Here is a 26501-nt window from a genome sequence, read left to right as displayed (position 1 = left end):
ATCTCATTGTGGGAAGAGTAAGTGAGCAGTTGTGTGGTGCTGGGCGGCATGCCAGGGTTAAACCATGCCACTTGTGCACTGGTGTGAGCAAAGCTTTAGTGAGTTAAGCGCTGAATGCACACTCTGGGCCAAACCCTGCCCAAACTGATTTGGAAGTAGTGACATTAGAATGCAAAATGGTAAACTTCTCCAGAAAAATAGGCAAGCCTTATTTTTGCCTTTTCTAGCTGTGGGCTGGAATTAGAGATGTCTTTGATATATCTCTTGATAGGTTTAAAAAAAAAAGTGTATTTTGTCTCTTGCTCTCAGCCCAGACAAATTTATATTGTCCTGGCTACAGAGACACTTCATTCTTTCTGTTAATCATTGAGAATGTGAACACTGCTGAAGAATCGTGCTCCAAGTTCTCAGATGATTTAATCACACATCTTGAGTTGGAGGAAGACCACTAGATGTTGGCATAAGCACACACTTTACACGCATATACATGTGTATGAATGTGTGTATATTAAATAAAAGTGAAAACTAGACAAGGCTGTTGTGCTGAATTTATATTATGTTCACCAGGTAATTTTAAATATAGTCTTTTTTTTGGACATCTAATTCAAAACTCTGCTCAGGATGAACACGATTGCTGCATATAATGCTAGCTCTTATATCTAGAGGGGTAGCTCAGGCTACCAATTAGTTTGAGGTATTTATTTAAGCTGCTATTGTAATCTCAGCTTCCTTGGCACCTAGAAAATGTGGACTGCTGATACTGGGCACCGTCACAGGGATTTACATTCCTCTTTTCATAATAATGGCTAGCAAAACTTTATATGGCATTAAACCAGTGATACGACCTGAGCTCTCAAAAAGGATTCTTGACAGGAGTTTGAAACCTGCCATGGACCTGAGATAAATTTAGTGTCTCAGCAGAATGGTGAGTTTCAGGACTGCTCTTTTCTCAAGCTCTAGACTTGAAATGCTTCTCTTTATAAGATACTTTTTAGATGCACTAGAGTCACAGTAACAATCTGATCTTTCTCATTGGAGAGAACATCGCTGTTAGTAGAGCAGAGTTGTGTCTAAACTTTCCAGTAGTATCTAAAATATTTGTGAGATGAAAGGTAGCTGTAATAAGTTTATTTCAGAAGCATTGTAGTAGGTGAGTTTTGGATGGCATTCTCAAGTTTTACTACGGTGGCCTGCTTTGACTTAGGGACTGTGAGTAGAAAATCTGTCCTCTAAGTAAGGAACACTGCATTGAAGTGTGCTTTTGGCTGTACACAACTGCTAGCTATCTTGGTCTGGAAAAACAGACCATCTAGACTTTTTCCATGATTTACAGGCTCACCCAAGCACATGAAGGATTTTCCTCAGGCTTTCAGGCCAAGTACTCTGCTTTCTTTCAGACTCTACAAACTAGGCTTCGTCTGCAATATATACAAAGTTAATGGAAGTCTATGTGATGCTAACGTCCATCTGAATATGCTGTTTTGATTAGTCTCTTGATTTTCTTAAGTTGTGGTTTTTGGTTTTTTTTTGTTTTTTTTTTTTCTGGCTGGCCTTCTTAGGAGCTAAACTTGTTCTCTGTGGTGCTGCAATTGACAGCACAACCTGTAGGGACACATGCCTTCATGATTGAGGAGCTGACATGCAGGGCGCAAGGACAGTGACAAATGACTGTAGAGTGAAACAAGAATTAACTTGTATTTCTCACACTGCTGCCAAGGCTTTGCATTGTGAAATCTTGTCCTGAACTGCATTGAGTTTAATGCTGGGGCAGCTGGAGAGAAAAAGATATTCTTACCTGTGTAAGGATGGGGGCTCTGAGTAAGGGAAGGCTAAAGTCATTAGCTCATGTAGGACCTAGAGGCTCCTTTTTGTTTATGTAACATTAGCAGCCTATTTTATGACAGTACATTTTTTTTCCCCTTTTGATCTACACCTTGTTTTTATGTTTCATGTGTTTAACTTGAAATTGCTGCTTAAGATCTGAAAGCAGACACTGCATTATTGAAAATATTGAAAATGTGGGTAATTATTCATATGTGCTTTCAACATTTCAAATCAAACATAGGTTTACTTTGCCTTTTCTGGAGGCTGTTAAATTTTGCATTGCTCATAATTATTTAAAATGCACTTAAATTATTCCGTCCATGTTTCACAAGCATGATGAAAGTTCAAATGAAATTGTTGTAATGAGTAAACAATGAGATTAGCACTTTTTGCAGATTAGCGTGGTTGTTTCCCAGAGAATGTATTTTCTTTTTCAAGGGGAAAAGTTCTCTTGCGTAAGTTCAGGCTGACTTCTGCTAGATGTCATTTAAGAACTAAAATCTGAGCAATCTGATGGGTGAGAGAAATCATATTATTTAGAATATGCAGTACAGCTGATATATGAAATCTTCCCAGTGTTCCCTGAAGCTTCTCTTCTTGAATTTGTAGGATTGGTAGCTTAACTTCATTTCCCAGTGATTTATGAATAAATCTTTGAAATTTTGTTGTCATCTTTGCTTCTACTTGCTCTTCCCTTCCTAAAACCGACTCTTAAATCCAAACAGATGTTTGGTCTGATGAAGATCTGATACTCATAGGATCACTGAGATTGAAAAGACTTCTGCTCAAAGCAGAGCTATCTACTATAAATCTGTGCATTTTTACATAGCATTTCAATGTGCATCTTGAAACTTACAGCTTGGGGGAAAAAAACCAAAAAGTTAAGCTTGGTAAGTCATCCATCCAGAAGAAGAGAATCTTAGAATTGGAAAGAACTGCAGAATGATTTGAGTTGGAAGAGACCTTAAAACTGTGTAGTTCTAACCCCCCTGCCGTGGCACCTTCCTCTAGATCAGGCTTCTCAGTTGCTGGTGCGTGATATCCTAGCATTCCATTGTGTTCTACTTTTTGTTAAGATTTTTTTTTTCATCCCTTGGAGAATTTAATATTAAAATGAACTGTTAACTAGCCAGGTGTTTACATCAGTTGTCAATAGAAGAAAATAAAACAGGGGGCAGGGATCCTGTGCTTAACAGTGCAGTATAGATGTCTGAACTTCAAGGCTATTTTTGCTTCTTCTAGCTGTACTGTGTCTTGTTTAGTGTATGGCATGGTGCAGGCTATTTCTGCACTTGCTCTGCTTCTGTTTCAACTGAGTTCCAGTCCTGTTTATACTTACTGTTCTGGTTTGTTTAGGTCTTACGTATGAGGATTAGAGCTGATTCTAATGTGGTAATACAGATGCAATCTGGATGCCTCTATATGAAATTGAGAGGCAAAATCTGAAATCAAGACGGTACTTCAAGTGAGTGGATAGCTAGACTGTGAACCTTGCTGCTAATGAATATCATGAAATACAAGTGAGTAAATTGGTTCTGAAAGGAGCTGAGCAGACCCAGAAGGAGCTATTGAATCTAATGGACACCATTAGGATGAGGTATTATAAATTGCTGAGTATTAGAACTGGGAGGTAGAAAAGTTTGTTCTGTACTTACTTCTTGTATTACTTTTCTTTTCTAAATAGCTGCTGCTGGTTAAGGTAGCACATGAGCTTTTGATCCAGGTGGACATTTGTTCTAAATTGCCATAGTTTTCCAAACATTTTCAGAAGCAGTTTCACCTTCTATATTCTTGAAGGTATGAAGTAGGTAGGATTTAACAGCAGGAAAGTGTTACTTCTTAAAACTAAAAGTCTCTCTAACAAGTTGGCTAGCTGTTAGTCAGTTGGACGGGATCTGATGGATGCTAACCCTGCCCTCAGTGCTGGGGCTGGAACTGGATGATCTTAAATGTACCTTCCAACCTAAGCCATCTGATGATAAACAGGCATTCCAACCTCTTGTTTTGTCTGCTAGCAAATACATTCTACTAATTTGCTATGTGCATGCACACTCATCAAATCAATAAAAAAGATTGGACTTTTGTTCATTGCTGTTCATTGTGTTTTTGCGTCTGTCATCAAAATAGTTGACATATGGACTGAACCTTAGATCTTGCCATGTTCAGACATTGATGAAATGCCATAGATTTCATAAGCCAAAATCTTCCTTTCCTGCTGGAAGTTTAGAGAGGCTCAAGGAGATACTGCTATGGTAGTTGGAAAAAGGAGTTTACTGAGTACACACACACACACACACCACACAATCACATCTATCTCAGGAAGTAACTTGAATTGAAAACAGATAGTGTGGCTGGTCACTGAAAGGGGGAGTGCTGTGTTTTCTTGTCCTGTTTGTACTCTTTTCTGTGTATTTATTCATGGTTGTTGCTGCTGGAAGCAAGATGCTGACCTGAATGAATCTTTGGTCTTGATCTAGTACAAATGAAAAAAGGAGAGATGTCTCGCTCCATGTATTCCTGCTTCCACTGGGATCAATAATTTCATGTGACTAGAAAGAAAGAACAGGAAAGATTTCAACTGCTTATACTGAAACAACAGATCCTGTTTATGCCTTTCATTAGTCCCCAGAAATCTACTACCTAACAAGACAAATTTGTTTTTGAAGCTTCATGATTCACTGGCAATATTAACTCTTAGGCTATGGCCTTTTGCTGCTTGACATTTAATTTTTAAGAGCAGTTCTTTAAATGTTAATTTCTGCTTCCTTTTCTGAAGTTCCGAACTGCTAAGAATTATTTAATTTTCAGCTTGAACAGTTTTACTAATGAATGGTAATGCCTTCTGATTTAGAAGGCATAAGCATTCATTGCTGTCATCTTACAGATTGTGCAGCTGTGATTGGGATCACCAGTGGCATTTCCTTTCAGTAGATGAAAATGGCACTGATATCATGAGCCAGAATTTACATTCTTCATAGCTGTTCCAAAGGAAAGCTGGTATTTGTCAGATGATCTTCTTTGGGAGGCTGAAGAACAGTTACACTTTCTTTCGTGGATGATTTCATTTTGATTCATCTGGATTTATCTTGTCCTCATTAAGGTACTCTGAAAAAACAACGGTATAGTTCCTTGCATAATACATAGTTCATACTTATTTGCAGTGTTCTCATCTCCTGCAGGTTGACAAGAAGACTTCAGGTCTTATTCTAACGAGACAGTAAAAGCCTTCTTTCTCAAAAATAGGGAATAGAACTTGGTCAATAATAGTTTTTTTCCATCACTCTTGATTTACTGGCCAAATTTATTGATGGAGTCGAAATACCCTTAGGTTCAAGCAATTTTCTATTTCAGATTTCCTTCCATTACTGCACTGCAGAGTCTTATGCATAGCTAACTCTTCCTTTGGGCATTGTGACAGCTTGGTCAAATTCATTGCATGTTCTCGCATTTATTGATGAGATTGTGTGAAATAACTTACAAGTGACACCTTCCTGGGACATAACTTCAGCTGAAGGACATTGGCAAAGATCCCACTGAGTGTTAGGCTGGGTAATGAGAGGAGCTAATTGCCTTTGGAAGTTCATGTGTGGAAAGATAGTGTGCAGCTTGCTTATTCTGAGAGGAAGGGTTTGGTGTTGAGGTTGTGGTTCTGAGTATCAAGTGATGCTGGTAGATAAAAAAGCAATTACTTGTATTGAAATAATCACAGGATATAACATATTTTTAATGCATTTTGTGGAATTCTAGAATGGCTTGTGTTGGAAGGGACCTCATGAAGCTCCAACTCCCCTGCTGCATGCAGGGCTGCCAACCTCCATATCTAATACTAGACCAGGCTGCGCACGACCCCATAAAGAGCAGTAGTGTTTGACTTCTCTTATGTTTAATGTAGCTAGACCAGCCCATCTTGACTTTGTTTGACAGTAGCACAGATTACAGTATGTAGTTGGAAGTTTACGGGCTACTTCTCTTAAATGTGAAGCTATTTTAATTGCTGTTCTGACTGGGAAATTACCAACCTTGTGTGTGAGGGAAACACAGAAAAATAGGTGGAAGTAAGGGAAAAACTCTTATTCCTTATTTACTTTCTTTGCTGGTTGTGGTCCATCCTGTATTAGGACAAAACAGAACAAGAACTGTTTGTTTTGAGAAGAGTTGCACTGTTGTGCAGGCTTTTGGCTAAGCACATGCTTCTAGTTAGGATGTAACCTGGCATTTATTTTAATATCTGGAATACTGCATAGAAATGAACTGTGGTTTTGGTGTCTATTTAAAAAACAAACAAACAAACAAAACTTTTCCTGTGCAGTTACATTATGGACTGTTTAACAAATATTTGACTTGTTAATATGAGACTAAATAATCAGAGTTCGAAATCCAAATTGCTTCTTTTTCCTCTGTTGAATAAACAAATACTTCAATATTTTTAACATTTAAAAGGAAAGAAAAACACATGATGTGTTTCAGTAAAATATAATGATTATTGAAGTATGCCTGTGTAACGATTTGCAGCTATTAAAAAACACAGTAAAACAAAAAAAAGATGTCTTAGACTACATTACTGTGATAAACAACGCATGAACGATCCGTGTGTTCTTGTTAAGTCCTTAACAGTATGTAAAGGTCCATCCAGCCCTCAGTCTCCTTGAGTAGAACTTGTTGCAAGATGAGTTTTAGTTTGCAGAAATCTTGGCTGCTTGTCCTGTAAAAGACTGGGACTAATGCTTACAAAGGAAGTATTTATGAAGGAAAGTATGACAGATGGTTTCAACTCTTCTATATAGTACTTGCAACTGACTTTTGTGTATGGGGGGAAAACAAAAAAGAAACAACACTGTTGTCCTTTTTCAAAAACTGTGCATCACTGGCAGGCAGCATGTTGGATTTAAAAAAGAAAAACAGAACACAAATGAAATAACAACTGAAAAATCACGTTCCCATTTTGGAAGATCAAAGGGTAAGGATCTTTATCAAACAAGTTTAGTGGATCTATAGAAATACTTGGGGGGGGGATTTATTCTCTGTGTGTATAATCCTTTAATGATAATCCGCATTACAAATTGATCAGAAAGTATGAAATATTCCTTTGTTTCCAGCGTTTGAAAGGCAGCTGTTCTGCAGAATCCTCATAAGCTACCAGAATCTTCGTTGACTTACAGATTGCAAATTCTCTTCTTAAAATTGATAAAAGTTTAGGAGATGTATTTATGAAGTAGATGTGTGTTTAATGCCCTGTACCCCAGAAGGCTTCCCTTAGTAATGTTTTGTATGGTTTATTATTGTATAACAATACCCCAAAATTCTTCCTATGCAAACACTCTTGTGATCATTTTGTCATTAAGAGCACGAACTGAAAAAAACCCAAGTGTTATGTTATGTTAGAACTATCTGTTAAAAGCAGAGATAAGGCACATCATCCCATTTTATGTACTTAAAAAGAAAAAATCTTCTCCTGTTAGATGTAGGACATAGGAACACATCACTCATGAAATTGTAATACTCAAATGTCTTGCACAGTGAAATTTATTGTCAAGTACAGCTACCTCAAATGGTTGTGTTAATGAAGTGTAGCAGCAAAGCTGTTAAGTATTTTATTTATTGTTTTTTCTTGTTTTTTTTTTCCAGACCGATCTTGATTATGTTAACAATGTTGTTGCGAGCCTGGAAAAAGAGTAAGTTGCAGTTTTAATGAGAAACTTTGCTTTATTGGTGACTTTGCTTGTTGTTTTTCCTAAGAAACACTGTGATGAATACTAAAAAGTGTTATGGTAGTATGAGGCTGTACATTTTTGGTTAGGGAGGGGATTTCTACGTTTGAGTGAAAAGAAGTATTAAACGATAAATTAAGGGGTGATTATTCAGTCAATTAAATCTAAAACAAATGGAATTTAAATTGATTTTGTAGACTATAAGTGACTTTAATTAGCTGAACATTAATGGGAATTTGTTACTTCTGTGTTATTGCCTTGTATTCCATATGTTCAGAGAGAACTGTAGAAGAAAATTGCTAGGTTCTAGTGAGGGAATAAAAAATCAAGTGTTTAGAAGCTAATTAGCATTCTGATTATTAATCAAGTGGCTACACTATTCTGAGGAAGGTGTTAGGCAAAACAGTATACACTGTCTTACTTTACATCCCTCGTTTGAATGAGTCGTTGTTACAACCAGAACTCAAAGTAGCTTGTATGACTCTATGATGTTTTTACTGACAGATTTTCTACAGAGATCAATTCTGGGTTGGTGGAAGTAATAGCCCCTCCTGCAACTTACTATCCTGATTTGACAAACTTGAAAGAAACGTTTGGAGACTCAAAAGAGAGAGTGAGGTGAGTTTATTCCTTCAGATCTTTTTTCATCTCCTCTCGCATCCACACTTTCCGTGTTCATAAATCGTCAAGTGGGGAATGGATTCTTTAAATGTTTTCTTACTGTAATTCTCAAAAGTGTGGGGATGCTAAAAGAGCACCGAGTCCTTCTCGGTGCCCTTGTATCTGCATGCTGTTCTGTGCGTGATCTGAGTTTAATGCTAAGCTTCAGTGAACTCTTTCAGTGTTAAATTCTGGGAGAAAAATGGAGATTTTTTTTTTTTTTGCTCTTGTTTACTTTTTTTCTTCCTGAAATATGTTGTAAAACCCAGTAGTCGCTACTGAATTATTAATTAAAATAGACATGTGTTTTAGTGAAATGTAAGGTAGCTTTCACAGAACCAGAGGCAACTTAAACCAGTTTTTGTATGTATGAAAGCATGACAAGAAGGCTTTATTGCTTTTTCTTTCCCAGACAGATTTCCTGAGGGAACGATGCCAAAAGCAGTTTTCCTAATATTTCACCAGTATGGTCATTCTTCATAGTGAGATCTACTTTGCATTGCCAATGTGTACTGAAATAACTTTTTCCATAATACTTAAGTTTGTAATTGATTTTCAGATGGAGAACAAAACAAAACTTGGATTACTGCTTTCTTATGATGTACGCCCAGAAAAAGGGAGTTTATTACATCCAGGTAAGTTTCTGTTCTTTATTTTAAATGAATCTCCAAAAATCATGCCAGTGCTCACAGCAGAAGGACCTACAGAGCAGAGTTAACATGATTCCATTGTTAGTGGCCAATAAGTATGTGGGTTATTGTATCTGAGGATGTATTTTGTGGATGGCACTCTTTGAAGTAGAAAGCAACTTACTGCATATGATTGATTTTTATCTTAAGATGCTTAGCATAAAAAGTGATGGAATGCAGGCAGCTTAACTGCTGTTTTTTCTTTTTTCCCCCAAATGACTTGCAGTTGAGGCAAAAGGCACCAGCATAGTCTTGAGTAGAAGTTGAACTAAAATCTATTTTTCTTCCTCTTGAAAGCATGTGCAGTGTCACTTTGATCTCTAGAGTCTGTTGTATATAGCTGCATTTTTTTTCAGAAACACAGACAGTGAATTAATCTGAAGTTTAATTTAGCTCAGAATTGTTCCTCTGTCTCCCTGCTTCGAAGTAGGTAGAAGTCTTGCCTACAAGTGTTGCAGATCTAGTGAGTAGCTGTGCTTAGGATTTTCATTTAGATTTTGGGACTGTATCCTTTGGGTATAACACTCCACTTGTGCAGTTTTTCCAAAGTGAGCTTTTCTGACTACTGTCAGAGCTGTTGGAGACTCAGTACTCCTGGAAGCTGTGCAGGGGATGATGTATTGGCAGCCTGCTTGAAGCTAGGCAAGTCACACAAATGTTAGTGCCAGCACAAAGAGGTAAGAGTGAATGCTCTAGGAGTTAGAACAGGAGCTGCAGTATACTTTATGCAGCAGTCTGCACTTAATATGAAATAAAGGGATTGCAGCACAGCATCTTGGAAGTTGTGCAGTCTGGGTGAGGCTGGACTATGCACCTGTTCCTCTGTTGGACAGCTGAAGTCAGGAAATGGGGAAGCGAATCCTGCCTCTGTAGGTGGCATCTCTTGGCTTCTTGAGAAAGTCTTTCAGTTCTAGGAAGGAAGGGAGTAAATAATCACACCGTCATAGAAATAATAAAAAAATTCTATTTGTTCTCCATATAATGTCCTGATGATGTCACTTGATCTGAAATTACTTTGTGAATGGTTCTTTTCTGAAGATAGAGGCTAGAAAAGTAGTGTGAACTTATTACTACCTACTTAACATCTGCATTATGTTGAAATGTATTGATGGCATTTTATTACAGAAGGATTCTGGATTAGTTCTCCACTGTTACACTATGAACCCTAAAATATTTATTCTTGTCTGTAGAGCTGAGGCTTTATAGCAATCCTTGCATTAAAAATATATGGGTATGTGTTAGCGATGTATTACAAATAACTGTTTCCTAGCAGTATTTTCTTCTATCACTTTTCTGTTTTTCATGAATGTTGATATCATTGCTCCCTTTTTCTAGCTTGAAGATGACATTGTTGTCAAGCAGAATTACTTCAGCACCATAAAGAACTTTGCGCTTCAGCTCGCTTCTGAAGATTGGATGATTCTGGAATTTTCTCAGCTGGGTTTCATTGGTAAGAAAATGTTCATTTTAGTAGTTTGAAAGAGCACATTCATCCTTAGATGGTGTGATGAATAGTGATCTGACTTCAAAGTTATCTTTGTACTGGAAATAAATCAAGAATTAGAAATTCTTTGGCTTCTTAAAGAATTCTGTGGTTTAACTCATGTTTGCGTTTGTTAGTTTAGCTACTTTTCCATGACAGTCAAATTCAAACTGTTGGAAGTAAGAGCATTTTTAGAACCAGAAATTGTTTTATTTATAAGAACACTTGAACTGCAAGGAATTACTTATTTTAACTACAGTAAAAATATAAATGTAATTAGACTGTGAAGTTCAAGGGGAAAAAGCCCAAGAGTGAACACTGCCTGAAACAGGCAAAATGGTGTTTAAGGTAAAATTTCCAAGGATCATCAGACATTGTTTTGTCTTGGTTGCAAAGCCTGTTTTATCTTTGCCTTTCTAATCCATCCAGGAGAAGTTATGGCAATGTGCTCCTTCATAGGATTATTTAGAGGCTGTCTTGTCAATGGCAGTAAACAACAGTGAGAGAAGTTAATGCAGCACCTTGGATTCCTGGCAGAGGCTGCTGAAATCATTGTATAGTTATTTTTTCTGTCTTACACTAATATGTTCTTATTGAGAAATACTGGACTTAACAGAAAACAACAACAAGGAAAGAGAAGTTTTAAAGGAATTTTGCACATTGAAAGGGGTATCTCATTATTGCAGTGATGTATCACGATGAAATTAAAAGCATAAAGCTGGAGATATGCAAGGAAAAATTAAAAACTAAGTCAGGCTGTGGAGTTTCCTGTACTATGCTGTTTACAGCTCCAGCATCACGTATGTTGCTGAGGCAATAGTTTCCTGATTTTCAGGGGTTCAGAGACTGACGAAGTTGAATGGAAACTAGCAGTCATTTCCTAAAGTACTGTTAGGTTACAAAACTGCTTTGTGCGTTTGATTGCCAGTCTTACCTACAGCAGAGGGCTGGAGAGGACATGGACAGAGGGAAGTCTTCCCATCTCCTATCTGCTACCCACATAACCAATCTGCTTGATTGCCTTGGGCAAACCAAGGAGGGAAAAACAGGAGATGAAGCTGCTTGTCATGGAGAAATAAGCATTCAAATAGTTGGAGTTTTTGCCAAAAGTAAGCTTGTCTCTTTTGTTGGGAGAAGGAGCAACTTGCAACTGTCAGCTCTGTGGTTCTGCGGCTGGAGAGTTTGCTTGGATAATAGCTTCTGACTAAATTTTGTTTCTACTTTTAACCAGGTAAACTCTAATTATGGATTTAGATGGGGTTAGAGTTTTAGATCCAGGCCTAACTGCACTTTGGATGTAAAGTCTGTGTGAAGTTCCTAGGCTATAGAGGCAATTTGTCTTGCTTAAATAGTGCAATGTGGATGGAGTAATAGAGGGCAACACTGACAAGTTGCATTTTTGTAATACTGTGATGTCAAAATGTGTGTAAGCCCAACAGTTTAGGACATGTGCTGTCAATCCCATGAAAATATATTTCAGAACACTTGTGTATTCTCATCTTCTTCCTCATTCCTATAATCTTAGTGTTTGCTATAGAGGAAGCAGAGTCCAAGCCAAGAGGAATAGGTAGATACTACTTAATACAGAGATTTGGATAAGTCGCATGCAAAGTTGTAAAAATAAATAAATAAATAAATAAATATAAATTTGTGTTATTTTTCTTTTTCCTTTGTCTGTATACTGTCTGTTTGCAGCATGGGCTCTGAAAATGCCTATCATTAGTTGTTTCTGCTGCTAGGTATCCCTGTTCTGGTCCTTCTTACATATTTGTCTTCATCCTGATGATTAAATGATTAAAATTTTGGATGTGTTATCTATGACTACATATCTTAATGTGTTGGGTTGTTTTTTTCTCTAACCAACAAAATAACATTTTTTCCTCCCAGTTTAGCTACTTATCCCACTTCTAAGTTTTGAGAAAAAAGTTGGTATTCATGAAGGTGACTAATACTTCTGGCTTTAAAACCTTCTGATCTACAATAGCCATATTCTGCATTTGAATATGCAGACAATGTAGATTTCCCTCATCTGTGCTACCTCTTTATGAATCTTGATGATTTGGTAAAGCAGACAGCTAAAGAGAAGGACAAAAGTAGTTTGTTGTAATTTGGGATGATTTTTATGTAGATACGTAAAAATAGAGTACGGAACTGCTAGAGATTTAGCAATTAGTGATTTAGTGTAGCTGATTCATTGCAGTCTACTAGAAGCCTTGATCAGCTTACAAATTCTTCCAGGAAAAAATGTGTTTTTGTCATAGTGTTTCTGAACTGAAAATCTAATTTACGCAAGTAGTACATGAAGAAGTTGGAAATGCAGCTGTTCAGGCTGACAGCAGGATTATAAAATTCTGTCACCTCCACCATTGAGGAGAAGTTGCTTTCTTTGATTTATTTTTATTTTTTTGATACTGAAAGCATAGCCCTAAGTGCTGTCAAGTATCTAATAAATAATGGGTGAGATGTGTGCTCTTTCCCTAGAAGCTCTATGGAAGGAGGTGCCTCTTCTGCTCTTTCAAATTCAGCTCTGCACTGCAGTCCTTAGCATAACATGGTAAAGTCCTGCCAGATTTTTATGAGAAATGCCAATTTGCCTTCCAATTGCTTGTAAGCTGAAGTGCTTTCCAGAGGATTTACAATACCTTGTCCTGTAGCTATAGTGTCAGATGTCACAAACTCTAATGGAGCAGTCTGAAATCAGCCTCTAGGTTGTCTTTTGCAGTCCTTCTAATTCTTCCAATTTGTGGTTAGGTCTCCAGCTTGGTGATTTTTGACTGCATACTGAGGACAGCAAACGGGCAGTCTGCAGGCTAGATTTGGATGCCACCGGAGTGGCTTCATGGCTCACAGCATTTTTATCGTCTGTAGCTATGTGGGCTTGAGTAAATGCTTCTGTTTGTTCTTGGGCTATGTCTGTGTCCCAGGGAAGCCAGGCTGCTGCTGTCACCCTCATGAAGGAAAAGCTAGGCAAGGGCTTGGCTTGTTTGGATTTAGAGGGGCTGAAATCTTGGATGTATGGAGCAGGGATTGTCTTGGTCTAGTTACCATGCTACAGAGAAGCTGTGTACAGTTGGAGTTCTGGAGCTTTCAAGACCTCCGCAGGGAAAGCCTGTGATAAAGCAAGTCTTGGTTTTGAGCTGGTATAGGAAGGGTGTTCTGAGGCCAGAAGTGCTTTGCAGGTGACAGAAATGGCAGATAGAGGTGGTGTTGTATTGTACTGAAAGGCAAAGTGCTGGGGGAGGGCTGTGCCATGCTGAGTGTGGAAGGTGGTGACAGCACTTCAGAAAGCAGTATGTGTGCGTCTGCCCTTAGTGAGAGGCAGTGTTACTCCAGGTAGGTGTCTCAGGCTTGTGGAGCAGGATTCTGCTTGTTAGTTTTGGCTCCAGTGCTCACTGGAGCCTCAAGGAGAAGGCTTTGCCTGTGCTGTTCCACAGTGTTCAGGAGTATAATAGTGAGTGGCCAGTGGGGTTTGAGGACACTTGTACCCGGATTCTTCACTGAGTTGGGGGTCAGGACTTTATTGCATGATTGAACAATAGCATGCAAATGCAGGCCTAGAAGAAGGCACCTTTGAGCACAGATTTGCCACGGAGAAGTAAATAATCTGCTTATTCATATCCTGGTTCTATTTTAGATAAAATTAGGATAACTTAGATTAAAAGAGTATATGCCCACTCTTCAGTCTTTTTCTCTGGTTATTTAATTGTTGGGGTTTCTAGTGGCACAGTCCGTGAGTGTCTTTTCACCACAGATGACAACTGAAGACTACACTGTCTTCTTTAGAAGATGAGCTGATCAAAGTGATTTATGTACAGTGTGGTGCTATTGCTGTGTCCTTGAGTAGAAGAAAAGGACTCCAGAGCAAATGGAGTACATATACCTATAGCCCTGGAAGAGGAAAGCTGTCTCTTCAGTCAGCCCCCACAGCAATTGGAACAATAATGTGGGGATGTTTTCTAGGTTGCATGTGTATCTTTACAATACACATCACGGAAAGGTCATCTTTCTGTGGAAGCAGGTGTGACTGACAGGCTATTTCAACCAGTGTCATCCAGAAATGGTGATTTCAGTCCCATAAATGCTTCATGAGCCCTTACATTTTTAAGCTGATCTTTGATTAGGGTTTCTTGTATTTTTCTCTTTTCCTACACTGTTATCAAAAGCAGTAGGCAGAGATGAATCACCAGGAAAATTAGGAGCCTATTTAGTTGGAAGTGTGACAAGCTGAAAGAGCTGTTATTCCACCTGAACATTTTATACAATATTGTACAAATAATTTGATTGTTTCCTATCTGTTTTTAAATGCTTCTATAAATAATGTTAAACAACATGACAACAACGAAGTATGTAAATACAACAATATCCTAATGAAGACCTAAAGATTTTTATTTTTTTTTTAACAAGACAGTTCTAATTTAGAGGGGATTGTCCTTTGTTTAATGGGAGCCTCACGTAAGTCACACAGTAATTTCAAGTGGGGATGACTGTTTGAGGTCCTTGTTGTAGAAAGCACTAACAAATAATGTCAATGTTTTTTCCTTATGAAATTAAAAATTCAAAGGTTGTGAGGGACAGCTTTCTGACTTGGCAGTGTTGGGTCTCTTACTATGTCTTAGCACGCTTAATTCTCCACCCAGCTCTGTGAATAGTCTCCTTTATGACCACAACATCATTCCAACAGATGAAACAATTGGGACTTCTTATGTCAGATACAACTTCCGTAGTGTACTACATCATGATGTAATCACATTACATCCTCCAAACTGATTTCAAATTCCAAAAGAACTGTTATGTCATTGGCTATTCTCTTTGCCAGTTTCACACAAGTCATGCAGGAACGGAATGAGAGTTCCTATGTTTGACATGTTCTCTGGAAATGATGGAGCCCTTTAGGTGACCTCCTGTGTCTCTAACCCCTTTTAGAGAGAATGAAGAATTTTGTAGGTCAGGATCTAAACATTGTCAGAGCAAGTCTCCAGATGTATGAGTCTGATAATCGATGGTGCTGGAGCACACATAAAAAAGGCCACCACAACTTAGATGTTCTCACTTAAAACATATCCTGGTTACCTATTATGTAAGCTGATAACCTGGAATTCTGTATCTGTGCTGAGATAGTGTAAAACATGCCAAGCTCAGTCCCACTTCAGCAGAGAAATTCTCCATCCTTATTAAAAAGATTTGAACTCCCAGCTCCTTTTTTTTGTGTTTATTGGTTGATTTATTGTACTACCTTGTGATAATCCTCCATGAATTACAGACCTAGGTGAGCCTCAAAGAAAAAGTAACTGAAACTGAGTGATGGTCCACATGCATATTCACAGCAGAAATATCATCACTTAAGGCAAAAATTAATGTAGTCTTAGGTGTAGTATTGGCTCAGGGTGATACTTCAGCCATATCCTGTCTTCTGTTTATGTAAAAGTGAACATCCACCTTGAGGAATGGAGTAATGCAGAGTGCTTGCAGTTCTTCATTTCCATTCAGCCACATGTTCAAGTGGAGTGCTCCACTGCTGATAGTTTATGTTGCATACAAAAGGTTGTTCCTTGTTTGTTTGTCTTCAAGAATAGCCTATGCAGCTCCTTAATGGCCTTTCTGGAGAGTTTTCTGTTCTTGTAGTGAGAACCAATTTCCCTTTTCTAATGTGCAGAGAGTGGTTTTGCTACCTCAGAGATAGATATTCTTAGTATTTACTCCAGCTGTTCCTTCAAAATGTAGAAAGAAAAAATACTGGGAACCCCTACTACTTGTGGACTTGATTGAAAAAACTTATGAAGGCCTTGTGCATTACAAATGAAGAGAAAATTTCACATCCTTAAGTGTGTTATTGCACATCCAAGTGTGGGTATGCTAAGAACTTGCATTGGAGAAGATCCTCTATTGCACTTTAATCTATTCATGTGCATGTCCCCCAAGAGCCCATGTATATATGTCAGCACTTCCTACATCTAAGCACCATCTACAAAACTTAATCATGTCAGCTGGCATCCCCCCACGTGGTTCATTATTGTGTGAAGTCATCTTTTCTTGTGTCTTCCATACTTCATCTTCAAACCTGATGGTGCTTTCTGAATGTGTCCTCACTTCTAGATCTGGCTTTGGAAGCTTGAAGTTGTCACTGAGTCCCAGATAGTATAATTGCTTGTTGTTGGAGTCTTTCTTCATGTTTGGGCTGTCCCACTGCCAGTTACTTATTGTGCCTAGTAGCCGTATCTTTACAGGAGATGCCTTACTTAGATGCTGCATTCAGTGCAACAACAAAGTTGAGTGTATTGGCCACTTTTCTCTTCAGACACCTTCTACTGCCCTGCAGAAGTTGCTGATATAATACACTCTACAAAAACACGAAGTTTCTCTTTTTCATCTAGGCCTTGTTTTAGAACTCATATTTTGCAGAATTACAAAGATTCTGTAGTAACCGTGTCACCAAGAAGTCTATCTGTGCTTTACCAAGGAGTATGTTATCTTGAAAGCCCCAAAGTCACATCAGTATATAGCAAAATTCTCCAGTTCTTTATCACATGAGGGATTTGGGCTTTCTGCTAGGCAGCTGACTGCTTTAATTCTGTCTAGTTGGAATTGCACTTGGTTTGAGTTTGCCAGTGGCCTGTACATTCTGGAAAAACTCTGGTTGCTGCTATGTGACAGCACAGGGAATAGTAAGCACATGCCCATAATTTTTCTTCATCTGTTTCTGCAGACTGAAAATGTTTGTTCTTAAGGAGATTATGTTGTAACACACATGGAATGTTTTAATGGCACCCAGTTATATTACAAGTTCTTGTTTGATTAGTTTTTCTGTTTTATTTAGTTTTGCTTAGCTGAAAGCAAGGGCATGCCACCTGGGAGGAATGCAGAGAAATAGTTCAAGCAGCCAGAGATCAGCTTAGGGAAGTTAAAGCTCTGATAAAATTAAATCTGGCCAGCGATGTCAAGGGCAACATGGAAGGCTTTTTATAGGTATGTCAGTTATGAAAGGAAGACAGGAAAAAGAAACATGCCCTCCCTGGAAGGATATAGGAGACCTGTTTACATGGAATATGGGGAACTTTTTGCATCAGTCTTCATTGGCAAGCGCTCTAGCCACATGGCCTATGTCACAGAAGGCAAAGGCAGGGACTTCGGAGAATGAAGAACCTCCTACTTCAGGAGAAGATCAGGTTCGAGACCTGAATGTTCACAAGTTTGTGGGATCTGATGAGATGTATCCAGTAGTCTTGAGGGAGCTGACAGATGAAGTTTTGAAGTCACTATCCACCATATTTGAGAAGTCATGACAGTCCTATGAAGATCCCAGCGAGTGAAAAGGGAAACACAACCCCCTTGGTTTTAAAAAGCTAAAAAAGGAAGATCCAGGGAACTACAGGCCAGTTATCTCATCTCTGTGTCCTGCAAGACTGTGGAGCAGATCATCCTGGAAACTATGCCAAAAGACATAGAAAACAAAGACGTTTGGAGACAACCGACATGGCTTCACTAAGTTCAAATTGTGCCTGCCAAGTTTGGTGGCCTTCTGCAGCAGGGATACAGCGTTTGTAGGTCAGGGAAGAGCAACTGACATCATCTACCCAGATTAAGCAAAGTATTTCACACTGTCCCATGTAACATCCTTGTCTTTAAATTGGGGAGACGTGGATTTGATGGATGAATAAAGAATTGGATGAGTAGTAGAACTCAGAGGTGTGGTCAACAGCTCCATGTCCAGGTGAAGAACAATGAGGAATGGTGTTCACCAGGGGTTTGTAATGGGATCAGCACTCTTTAATATCTTTGTTGACAGTGGGATTGAGTGCACCTTCAGGTATGCTGATGACTCCAAGGTGCATGGTACAGTTGATATGCTGGAGGATAGGGATGCCATGCAGAATGACTTCGACTGGTTTGAGAGGTGGACCTGCGAAAACCCCATAAATTTCAACAAGGCTGCGTGCAAGGTCCTGCAGCTGCATCAGGGCAGTCATAAGCACAAATGCAGGCTGGGGAGAGAATGTATGAAGAGAAGGTCTTGGGAGTGCTGAATGTTGAGAAACTCAACATGGTTTGGCAATGTGCACTTAGAGTCCAGAAGGCTGACTCTATCCTGGGTGGCATTAAAGGAAGGGTGGCCAGCAGGAAAAGGGAGGTGACAAGCCCACTCTGATCTGCCCTCATGAAACCCCCCTGGGAGTACTTCATCCAAACTCTCAGGCCCCCCACACAAGATGGAAATGGAAATGTATTGAGTCCTGAGAAGAACTACAAAGATGTTCAGAGGGATATGACACCTCTTCTATGAATGTAGGCTGAGATAGTTGGTATTTTTTAGCCTGGATAAAAGAAAGCTCCAGGGAGACTTTACGGTGAGCTTCCAGTACCTAAAGAGGGCCTACAGGAAAGCTGGACAGGGGCTCTTTATCAGGAACTATAGTAACAGGATGAGGAGTAATGGCTTTAAACTAAAAGAGGGCAGATTTGGATTGGATATTAGGAGGAAATTCTTTACTGTAAGAGTGGTGAGCTACTGAAACAAGTTGCTGAGAAAAGCTGTGGATGCCCCAATCCTTGAAATGCTTAAGGCGCTGTGGGATGGGACTCCGGGCACTTTGATGTAGTGAGAGGTGTCCCTGCTCATGGCAAGGGTTTGGAACTAGTTGGCCTTTGAAGTACTTTCCAACCCAAAGCATTCTATAAGTATGGAGCTTTTCAGATTGCTCAATTGGAGATTTCAAATCGTTCATCTAACATACCTTATCGTGGCAGAAGCTTGCTTATTTTAGCAGTGATTTCAAGGTACAATGCTGTCTTATTATAACATAACTCCAGTTATTTTTAATGTCATTGCAGGCAAAATGTTCCAGTCTCCAGATATCACTCTTATTGTAGAGTTCATATTTATGTTTTATAAGGAGAAACCAATTGATTGGCTTCTGGACCATATCCTCTGGGTGAAAGTGTGTAACCCTGAAAAAGATGCTGTAAGTTTCTTCTTATTGTGAAGCTTCTAAAATGTTTTAATGTTTGTGAATGTGCTGTTTCTGCTGAATTAAAGGCTAACATACAATTTATCGTGGTTACTGTGTGTTCTAAATTAATCTGTTTTCCTACTAAGATTTTAATCTCAGGTAAACCTTCAGAAACACATTTTTCAGAGGCATTATAATTGTTTTTGTTCTGGATTCTGGAGGTGGATGCAGTAGTTGGTGAAAGAAAAATGTTAGATTAGTTTTTATATGTAACAGTCCTGAAATTAATTCGTTCTTGTAGCCCCCACTATGGCTCTGTAGAATACTGCTACTTGTATAGCAGTCATAGAGAAGATTCCAAATGGTGATTAAATTTAGATTTTTGGTCCTTTATTCCTCTAGTAGCTTCCTTGATGAAAGACTGAAGAAACAGGTTCTGTACAAAAATAGATGTAAATTTCTTCTTTATTGACTAGTATTATATTTGTACAGCAGTGTTGCTAGATTTCTAGAATAAAACCAAGATGAACTGGATAAATAGGTCTGGGTTTTTGTGAGTCTTTTCGGTTCATGTAACATGAGGTCCTTGAGTAAAATCTCAGCAACTTTTTGTTGAATTTAACAATATGGGTTTTTATCCCTTCTCCTTTTGCTTTAGAAACATTGTGATCGGCAGAAATCAAACCTACGGATACGCTTCAGGCCTTCTCTCTTCCAGCATGTTGGCCTCCACTCCTCCCTGGCAGGAAAGATCCAGAAACTCACAGTTAGTAGCTACACTTCTCCTTCCTTTCCAGAACAAATTGATCTCGTGAATATATATTTTTTTTTCAGTCTTTGAGAAAAAAAGAGTTTTCTTGTTTAGTATTTTTTAATTATGTGTTATTCCAATTGGAATGAACCTGGTATAAACTGGTTACTATCAGGTATAAGAAATACCAATCTCAGCTTATTTTTATGAATATTTGCTAGTGAGAATATGCTTCTATTTTTTTTAATTTCTTTATTACTTTTTCTTTTTTTATTACTTTAATGGAATGCTCCTCTTATTACCTATTACAAGATCTGAAATATCTGGAAATGAGCGATGTATTTATTTTTTCTTTTTTTTTTTTCTCTAGGAGTTCATTTTAAGTGTAACCACTTGAGAAAAACGTAATAAAACAGCATGATGTTTTTCTTTCTTTCAACTAGGATAAAGACTTTCTGAAACCGCTACTGCATAAAATCCACGTGAATCCACCTGCAGAGGTTTCCACATCTTTAAAAGTGTACCAGGGGCACACGTTAGAAAAAACATATGTAGGGGAAGACTTTTTCTGGGCTGTCACACCGGTTGCTGGGGATTATATTCTATTTAAATTTGACAAGCCTGTCAATGTAGAAAGGTTAGTAATTATTTGGTTTTGGTCTCATATCTAAGGCTGTGCGCTTGCCAAGAATGCGTGACAATAGAACTGGGGGCTGTCGTAATAAACTAAAGTGAAATCATCCTGGTTTATTTGCAGTTTAGGTGAAACTGATCACGAGCAACTTTTCCTTCCAAGCCTTTACTGCTTTAAATGTTATTTTCCTCTTTATTTCTTCTTTTAATTTTACCTGGAGCCTTTTTGATAAATGCGATTCAAGACCAATGCTTCTATGGCAGCTCATAAGGGAATCCAGAGAAGCCAATTTGGCTCTATTTGTACTTGGATGGTCTGCTTCTAATTACAATTTCAACTGTGCAGCGCAGTGTGTGGTACAGTATGTTGTGCCCTGCAGCCTCAGCCTCAGTGCATTGGTTGTCCAGACCAGAAGTCTTGCTGGAGCATATGGTGTCCTTTTACCTGAAATTTGGGAACTCTAAAGGTTATTATTATTATTTTTTTTTTCAGAATCTGCTTTAGGGCTTGGAAAAGAGTTAAAAGTTCAAGTTGACCTATGTAATTGATTTTAAAAATAGGCTTGAAATGAAAGTACCTGTGATTTGCTAGAGAGCTAGAGGTGACTTTATCTACTAGAGTTATTAGTCTTCCTTTACTTTTGCTGAGACTTTTTGCAGCTTTGTTATTTACTGTCCTACCAACATAGTGGTCTAAGACTTAAAAATTATATTGCTTATGCAGTGTCCAAGCATTGCTACTTTAATGGATTCCTTTCACTTTTCTTCACATACCTTATATGCTTTTTTGAGGCCAGTACCTCTAGTACAGTAGAGAAGGTTTCTTTGGATGCTTTTCTTGTGAAGGAGCCCTTTTTGCAAACCTGAACTGAATCCAGTTAGTCAACCTCTGCACATTGCTACATAATCAAAGACTAAGTGAGGATCAGTAGTTTCCTTGTTCTATGTTTTTTCAAGCTGGTCTGACCTATGAAACTCCAGTTTGTTGTGCAAGATGTCAGATTACTCTTTCAGTTGATTAGTGTGCTTTAAAAGATTTTCCTGGATAGCTTCTAAGATGTGTGTGTTGAGGGGTTTGACTGCGATACTTCTTGGATTAAAAGCAGATTGTTTTTTTAATCCTATGCCAATAGTATAAAAATGATACATTTTCCAAATGAAATGTATGAACTCATTGATTCCTTTTTGATCAAATTTTCTTCTTCAAGGTTATAAAGTGATCTTTGTCAAATTTGTTTTTATTTTCTGAATTTTTTTTTTTTTATTAAGACTTATATGCTTCTATTTTATAAATAGGGTAACTGTAGCAAGTAAATGTTGATCTTGGATGGAACATTGTTGTTTCATTAGGGTGAGTCAAGTACGTAATGACAATTCCGTTAGCAATGGGACAAGTTGCTAGAGGAAGAGGGTAGATTTACACTAGATATTAGAAAGGAATTCTTTACTATGGGGATGGTGAGACACTGAACAGGTTGCCCAGCAAGATTGTGGATGCCCCCTCCCTGGAAGCATTTAAGGTCAGGCTGGATGGGGCTTTGAGCAACGTGGTCTAGAGGGAGGTATTCCTGCCTATAGCAGGGGGGTTGGAACTAGGTAGTCTTAAAGGTCCCTTCCATTCTATGATTTTGTAAACTGTTGCTAGCAAGTGTAGTAGGTCATCCCTGTGGTTGGCAAGCACAGGTGTGAAGAAAATATGCATTTGGTGTGTATCACCATCATGGTGAAGGAATTGGGGGTAAAAGTAAATGCTGATGATCTCTGTGAAACATGGGAAGACAGTTATCATTATCGTGCTCTTAAAATTTGTAGCTAGGGCTAAGACTGTTAGAAGCAGTCCTAGCAGTAGAGGATTATATGATTATTTATTTCACTATTTTTACATATTGATGAAAGTAATTTTAGGTTAGATGAAGTGTTTTGAATCCAGTTGCTTCCTCAAAGGAAGGAAGTTCACAAGTTAGAATAATTTTATATTTTCAGACTTAAAAAACTAGGTATAGAGTCATTTGAACTGTCATTTTAGACCATTTTGGTATTCATTCATTTGTGTTTCTTTGTCACAGGGTCATAAAAAATACAGTATTCTGCCTTTCTGCAGTCAGTAGCTGAGCAGGGCTACAAACACTGTAATTTCAAATTGTTGAGGACTTGGTTTTGTTTGCCTACTAAAATTCCTCAGCAGCAGATTTTGGTAGATGAAGGTTGGGTAAAGAAATTGTGCTTCCTTATATTTCAGTGATGCTTTTTGAGGCAGCCAAATGTAAATCCGTGACGAGTGGGTTGAAAGACATGAAAGGGAAAGTGGACTGCACATCAGGAAAACTTGCCTGCTGGGAAGATAGATCCACAGCAATCAAGAGTAGAAGATACGCTTTTGAAAGCCATCTTGTGTTTGTGAAGGGACACAGCACATGCTGTTTGTGTTTTTAAAGTAGTAGAATAGCTCTTTGATTTTGTACGAATCGTTGTCTGCCAGGTGGGTTTGAGGCATAACTGCTTAATAACTCCAGTAATAAATCCTTGATAAACAAGCTTCTTAATGGAAATATTGACCACAACTTGCAGAATGAATGGCAGGTCTGTTACAGTGTGACAGAGTAGTAACTTGTTCCTAGAGTTTATTTTTCCAGGCCAAACCTTTTTTGCAGAATTGAACTGAAATTTTGTGTTGAATATAGCAATTCTGTAATAAACTGTCATCAAGCCTTTGAATACTTCATTTTTGAGACCTGAGAATATTGTCAGAGATAACAGAGGCAAGAATTTCTTAGTAACCTCGAGTGAGATCTGAACTCATGTAGTAGAGCAGCAAAGAACATTTGTAGCTGTTTTGTGTTAAACCTAGATGGCTTATCCCTGCTGAATGCTGAAAATCAGACATTGATTGTTCTAAACCACACCTGAAGAAGGAGAGAGGTGTATAAATTGAAACTGTCTAATGTTCATGTTAGTAACAGCTCTTATACCGAATCTTTTCAGTCATTTCCAAGTGAAAGATTTCCAGCCAGAACACTGAAGTCCCATGATAATAAGCTAAATTCTCATTCTTATTTTTGCAGTAATACAAAGATGCACACCACTGTTACAATAGCGCGTCCTTCAGACTGAAAGTAGATCCACTGACTTTCTTACTAAGGAACAAATTGCTCACCACTGTGGGAGGTTTATTTTTTTCAAATGGATGGACTACTTTCTGAATAAATGTAGGCTCAAAACAGCCTACATTGTAAAGACAAGAAATACTGCATTTCTTTTCCTTTAGGTCACTAGATAATTATGAAAATTCACTTTGCTATTTCATTATATACTGTTGTTCCAGTATCACTTAGTTATTAAAGCTCATATTTAAAAGTTACATTATGATATTCACATTACTACTATTTGAATTTACATTAAGCACTAGCATTAATTCTGGTTACTAAAAGTAACTATAAATATTACTTTTCTTTGCCAGTTACCCTGTTTCTTCAGAGAGGTTAGTGATGGGTGTTGAGCCCAAGGAGCTCATTGTGAACAGCTTTGGACACTGGAATTTGTTCTTTGAAAATACCAAGTAACACCAAGGAAGCCTTTGGAACTACCAATGGACATTTTGTTTAGGTCATCCTTTCTATATAACTGCTTAGCAGTGTTAGGGTATTTTCAAAAGGATTAGCAGAACTTGTGTTTTCTTGGGTTTTGTGTGTAGATTTCTTGTTTTTACGCTCCTCTGCTTTTAACTCCAGTTGCCTCATAGCTGTGGCCTTGTTTTTAACAAGTTATCAGGTAGTCCTCAAAACATGCTGTAGATGGTTAATAAAGTGGTTTTATGAGGTGGACCCTGCTCTCTGCCATTTCATCTTTAAGCTAGAATCTTGATAGTTGGACAAATCTGCTTGTAGATTACATTTACTACTTTGTATTCTGATGTTGGCATAGCCACTTGAGGTGCAGTATTTGAGAATAACGATCCAATTTTCTCTGCTGTTGACCCTGGGATCTGAGGGAAGGAACACGTGCTGTTAACCTTGTATGTCCTGTGGTAGCTTCTCATAATGTAGATATCTTGCGTCAGTGGGAATGATGTATTTGATTGTTTAAACTTGAAACTTATTGTATTGTGTATTGTCTGGCAGCTGATAACCAAACATAATGAGTTACTTTGCTTTGAAATTATTGTGACAGTGCTGAAAATTACCTATTTAAAAAGTGATGGCTGCTGTCCTGCTATTAAGCACACATCGTTATAGTGGAAGAGCAGCGCAGCTTTAAAAGCTGTTCACTGTAGAAGCAAGCTCTCCCTCAGCATGGTGCAATACATCCTGCCTTTCCTGTGCAGTTCTAGCTGACATAACACATGCACACAACTGCACAGTGCACAGTTTAGAAATCATCTGTATTCTAAATGCATAGTTATAGAAAAGGTTATTAAAATGTAACTTACTATCATTTTTTAAGCTTTAATTCTGATATCAGTTGGTAGGAAATATTTAGAAGTCTGATAAAGTTATTGAAGTTTTAGTGCTTCAGAGCATTTCAGTTGGGCTAATGTTTTCAATGTGGGAGGGTGGGGGGAAGAAAAGAAAAAGAGGAATTGAGGACTTGGTTTCTGTGTTTATATAAGCTTCTGTACTAATGAGTAGAACATCCTCAAATGGATACACTGACAGCAGGGACTTGGCAGGCAGGCTCCCAGCCACTGATGCCGGTTGCTCCGAGCATGGAACTATGCCTGCAATGATGAGGCAAGTGCTTCATCTGAAAAGAAAAGAAAGCATGGATCAGAGACAGAAGAAAAGAGCTGCCTGAGCCAAGGACATGCTGCTTCCTCCTTAATGGCACTAATGCTCCAGATTTGTGTGTTTGGCAGTGTTCCTGGGCTTACTGTTCTTGGTCAGAAATATTGAGAGGCTTAATGCAGTTGCCTGAATGTTAGGTGTCTAATGTGATACTCTAAATTACTTAATTTGATTTGCCAAAGGGCTTGAGTGTCTGATATGTCATAATTGCATCCGGCATCCTGTGAGGTTGCCCACACCCAAGTGCATCTCGAATGTTAGCAAATGCCAGTGTTTAAGAAAACTGACTGGAGCACTTCTGGAGAAGTGTGTGTGAGCGTGTGTGTCTGTATGAGGCCTACTATGAAAGTAATGCCTCCTACGTTATGATGTTGGCTCGTGATGTCAGAAGCAGATGTTGGTGGGATGGCAGTGGAAGTTGATCCTTCCCACGAATATTCCATTACATGCTGTTGTCATGTGAGAGATGGCAGCAGAGGGGTGGTCTGACACTATGGTGGCTGATGTGAAAGTGTGGATGGAGCAAAAGTTTTTGCAAAGCAATGGATAAGTGACCTAAAGGATAGGAAAGAAAACGGAACGTGGAAAAGAAGTTATTAATCTTCCTTTTATATTTTATACAAGAAAAACATGGAAAGTAATGCACAGTCAATGCACGTTTCCAGTAACAGTGAAAATAGCATTTCCTAATGAGGGTTCTGGGAAAATGACAGAGTGGGGATAGATTAGATTTCTTTTACCCTATTTGCATCCGGAGATCAAAAAGACAGGATGGATTTGGTGGATAATAACTCTTGCAGAGGTGACAGTATTTGTGGAGAAACCAAACCTTGCTGACTGACTGTTACTTTCATAGACATTCACGTTATGCAGAATTAATAACTGGTATGTTCCCTGGTGCTGGGGTACAATTTGTGCAAATGTGGAAGGAAACGTTTCCCCTCTGCCTTCCTCTCTCTCTTCCTTTCTCTGAAAATGGAATATACAAAGGTATATCAAATTGCTAAACAGAGACTCGGGAAAGCAC

The 26501-nt window shown here is 38.4% G+C and overlaps 1 protein-coding gene across 3 annotated transcripts in view; it reads left to right on the top strand.

The window, feature by feature from the left end:
• The window catches only part of MGAT4A (alpha-1,3-mannosyl-glycoprotein 4-beta-N-acetylglucosaminyltransferase A), a 77569-nt gene that overhangs the window by 38825 nt on the left and 12243 nt on the right, over positions 1-26501 (top strand). For all 3 annotated transcript variants that reach the window (XM_042809859.1, XM_042809856.1, XM_042809858.1), the window contains exons 6-12: positions 7450-7496; positions 8037-8150; positions 8752-8827; positions 10217-10331; positions 19191-19321; positions 19968-20075; positions 20504-20697. In XM_042809859.1, coding sequence (XP_042665793.1) covers positions 7450-7496; positions 8037-8150; positions 8752-8827; positions 10217-10331; positions 19191-19321; positions 19968-20075; positions 20504-20697 — 785 coding nt within the window. The remainder of the gene's footprint in view (positions 1-7449; positions 7497-8036; positions 8151-8751; positions 8828-10216; positions 10332-19190; positions 19322-19967; positions 20076-20503; positions 20698-26501) is intronic.

This window comes from Centrocercus urophasianus, unplaced genomic scaffold, assembly GCF_019232065.1.
Source record: "Centrocercus urophasianus isolate 14NV4802_14NV808 unplaced genomic scaffold, USGS_Curo_1.0 seq_12, whole genome shotgun sequence".
Lineage (NCBI taxonomy): Eukaryota > Metazoa > Chordata > Aves > Galliformes > Phasianidae > Centrocercus > Centrocercus urophasianus.
This window is presented reverse-complemented; position numbering and strand designations above follow the sequence as displayed.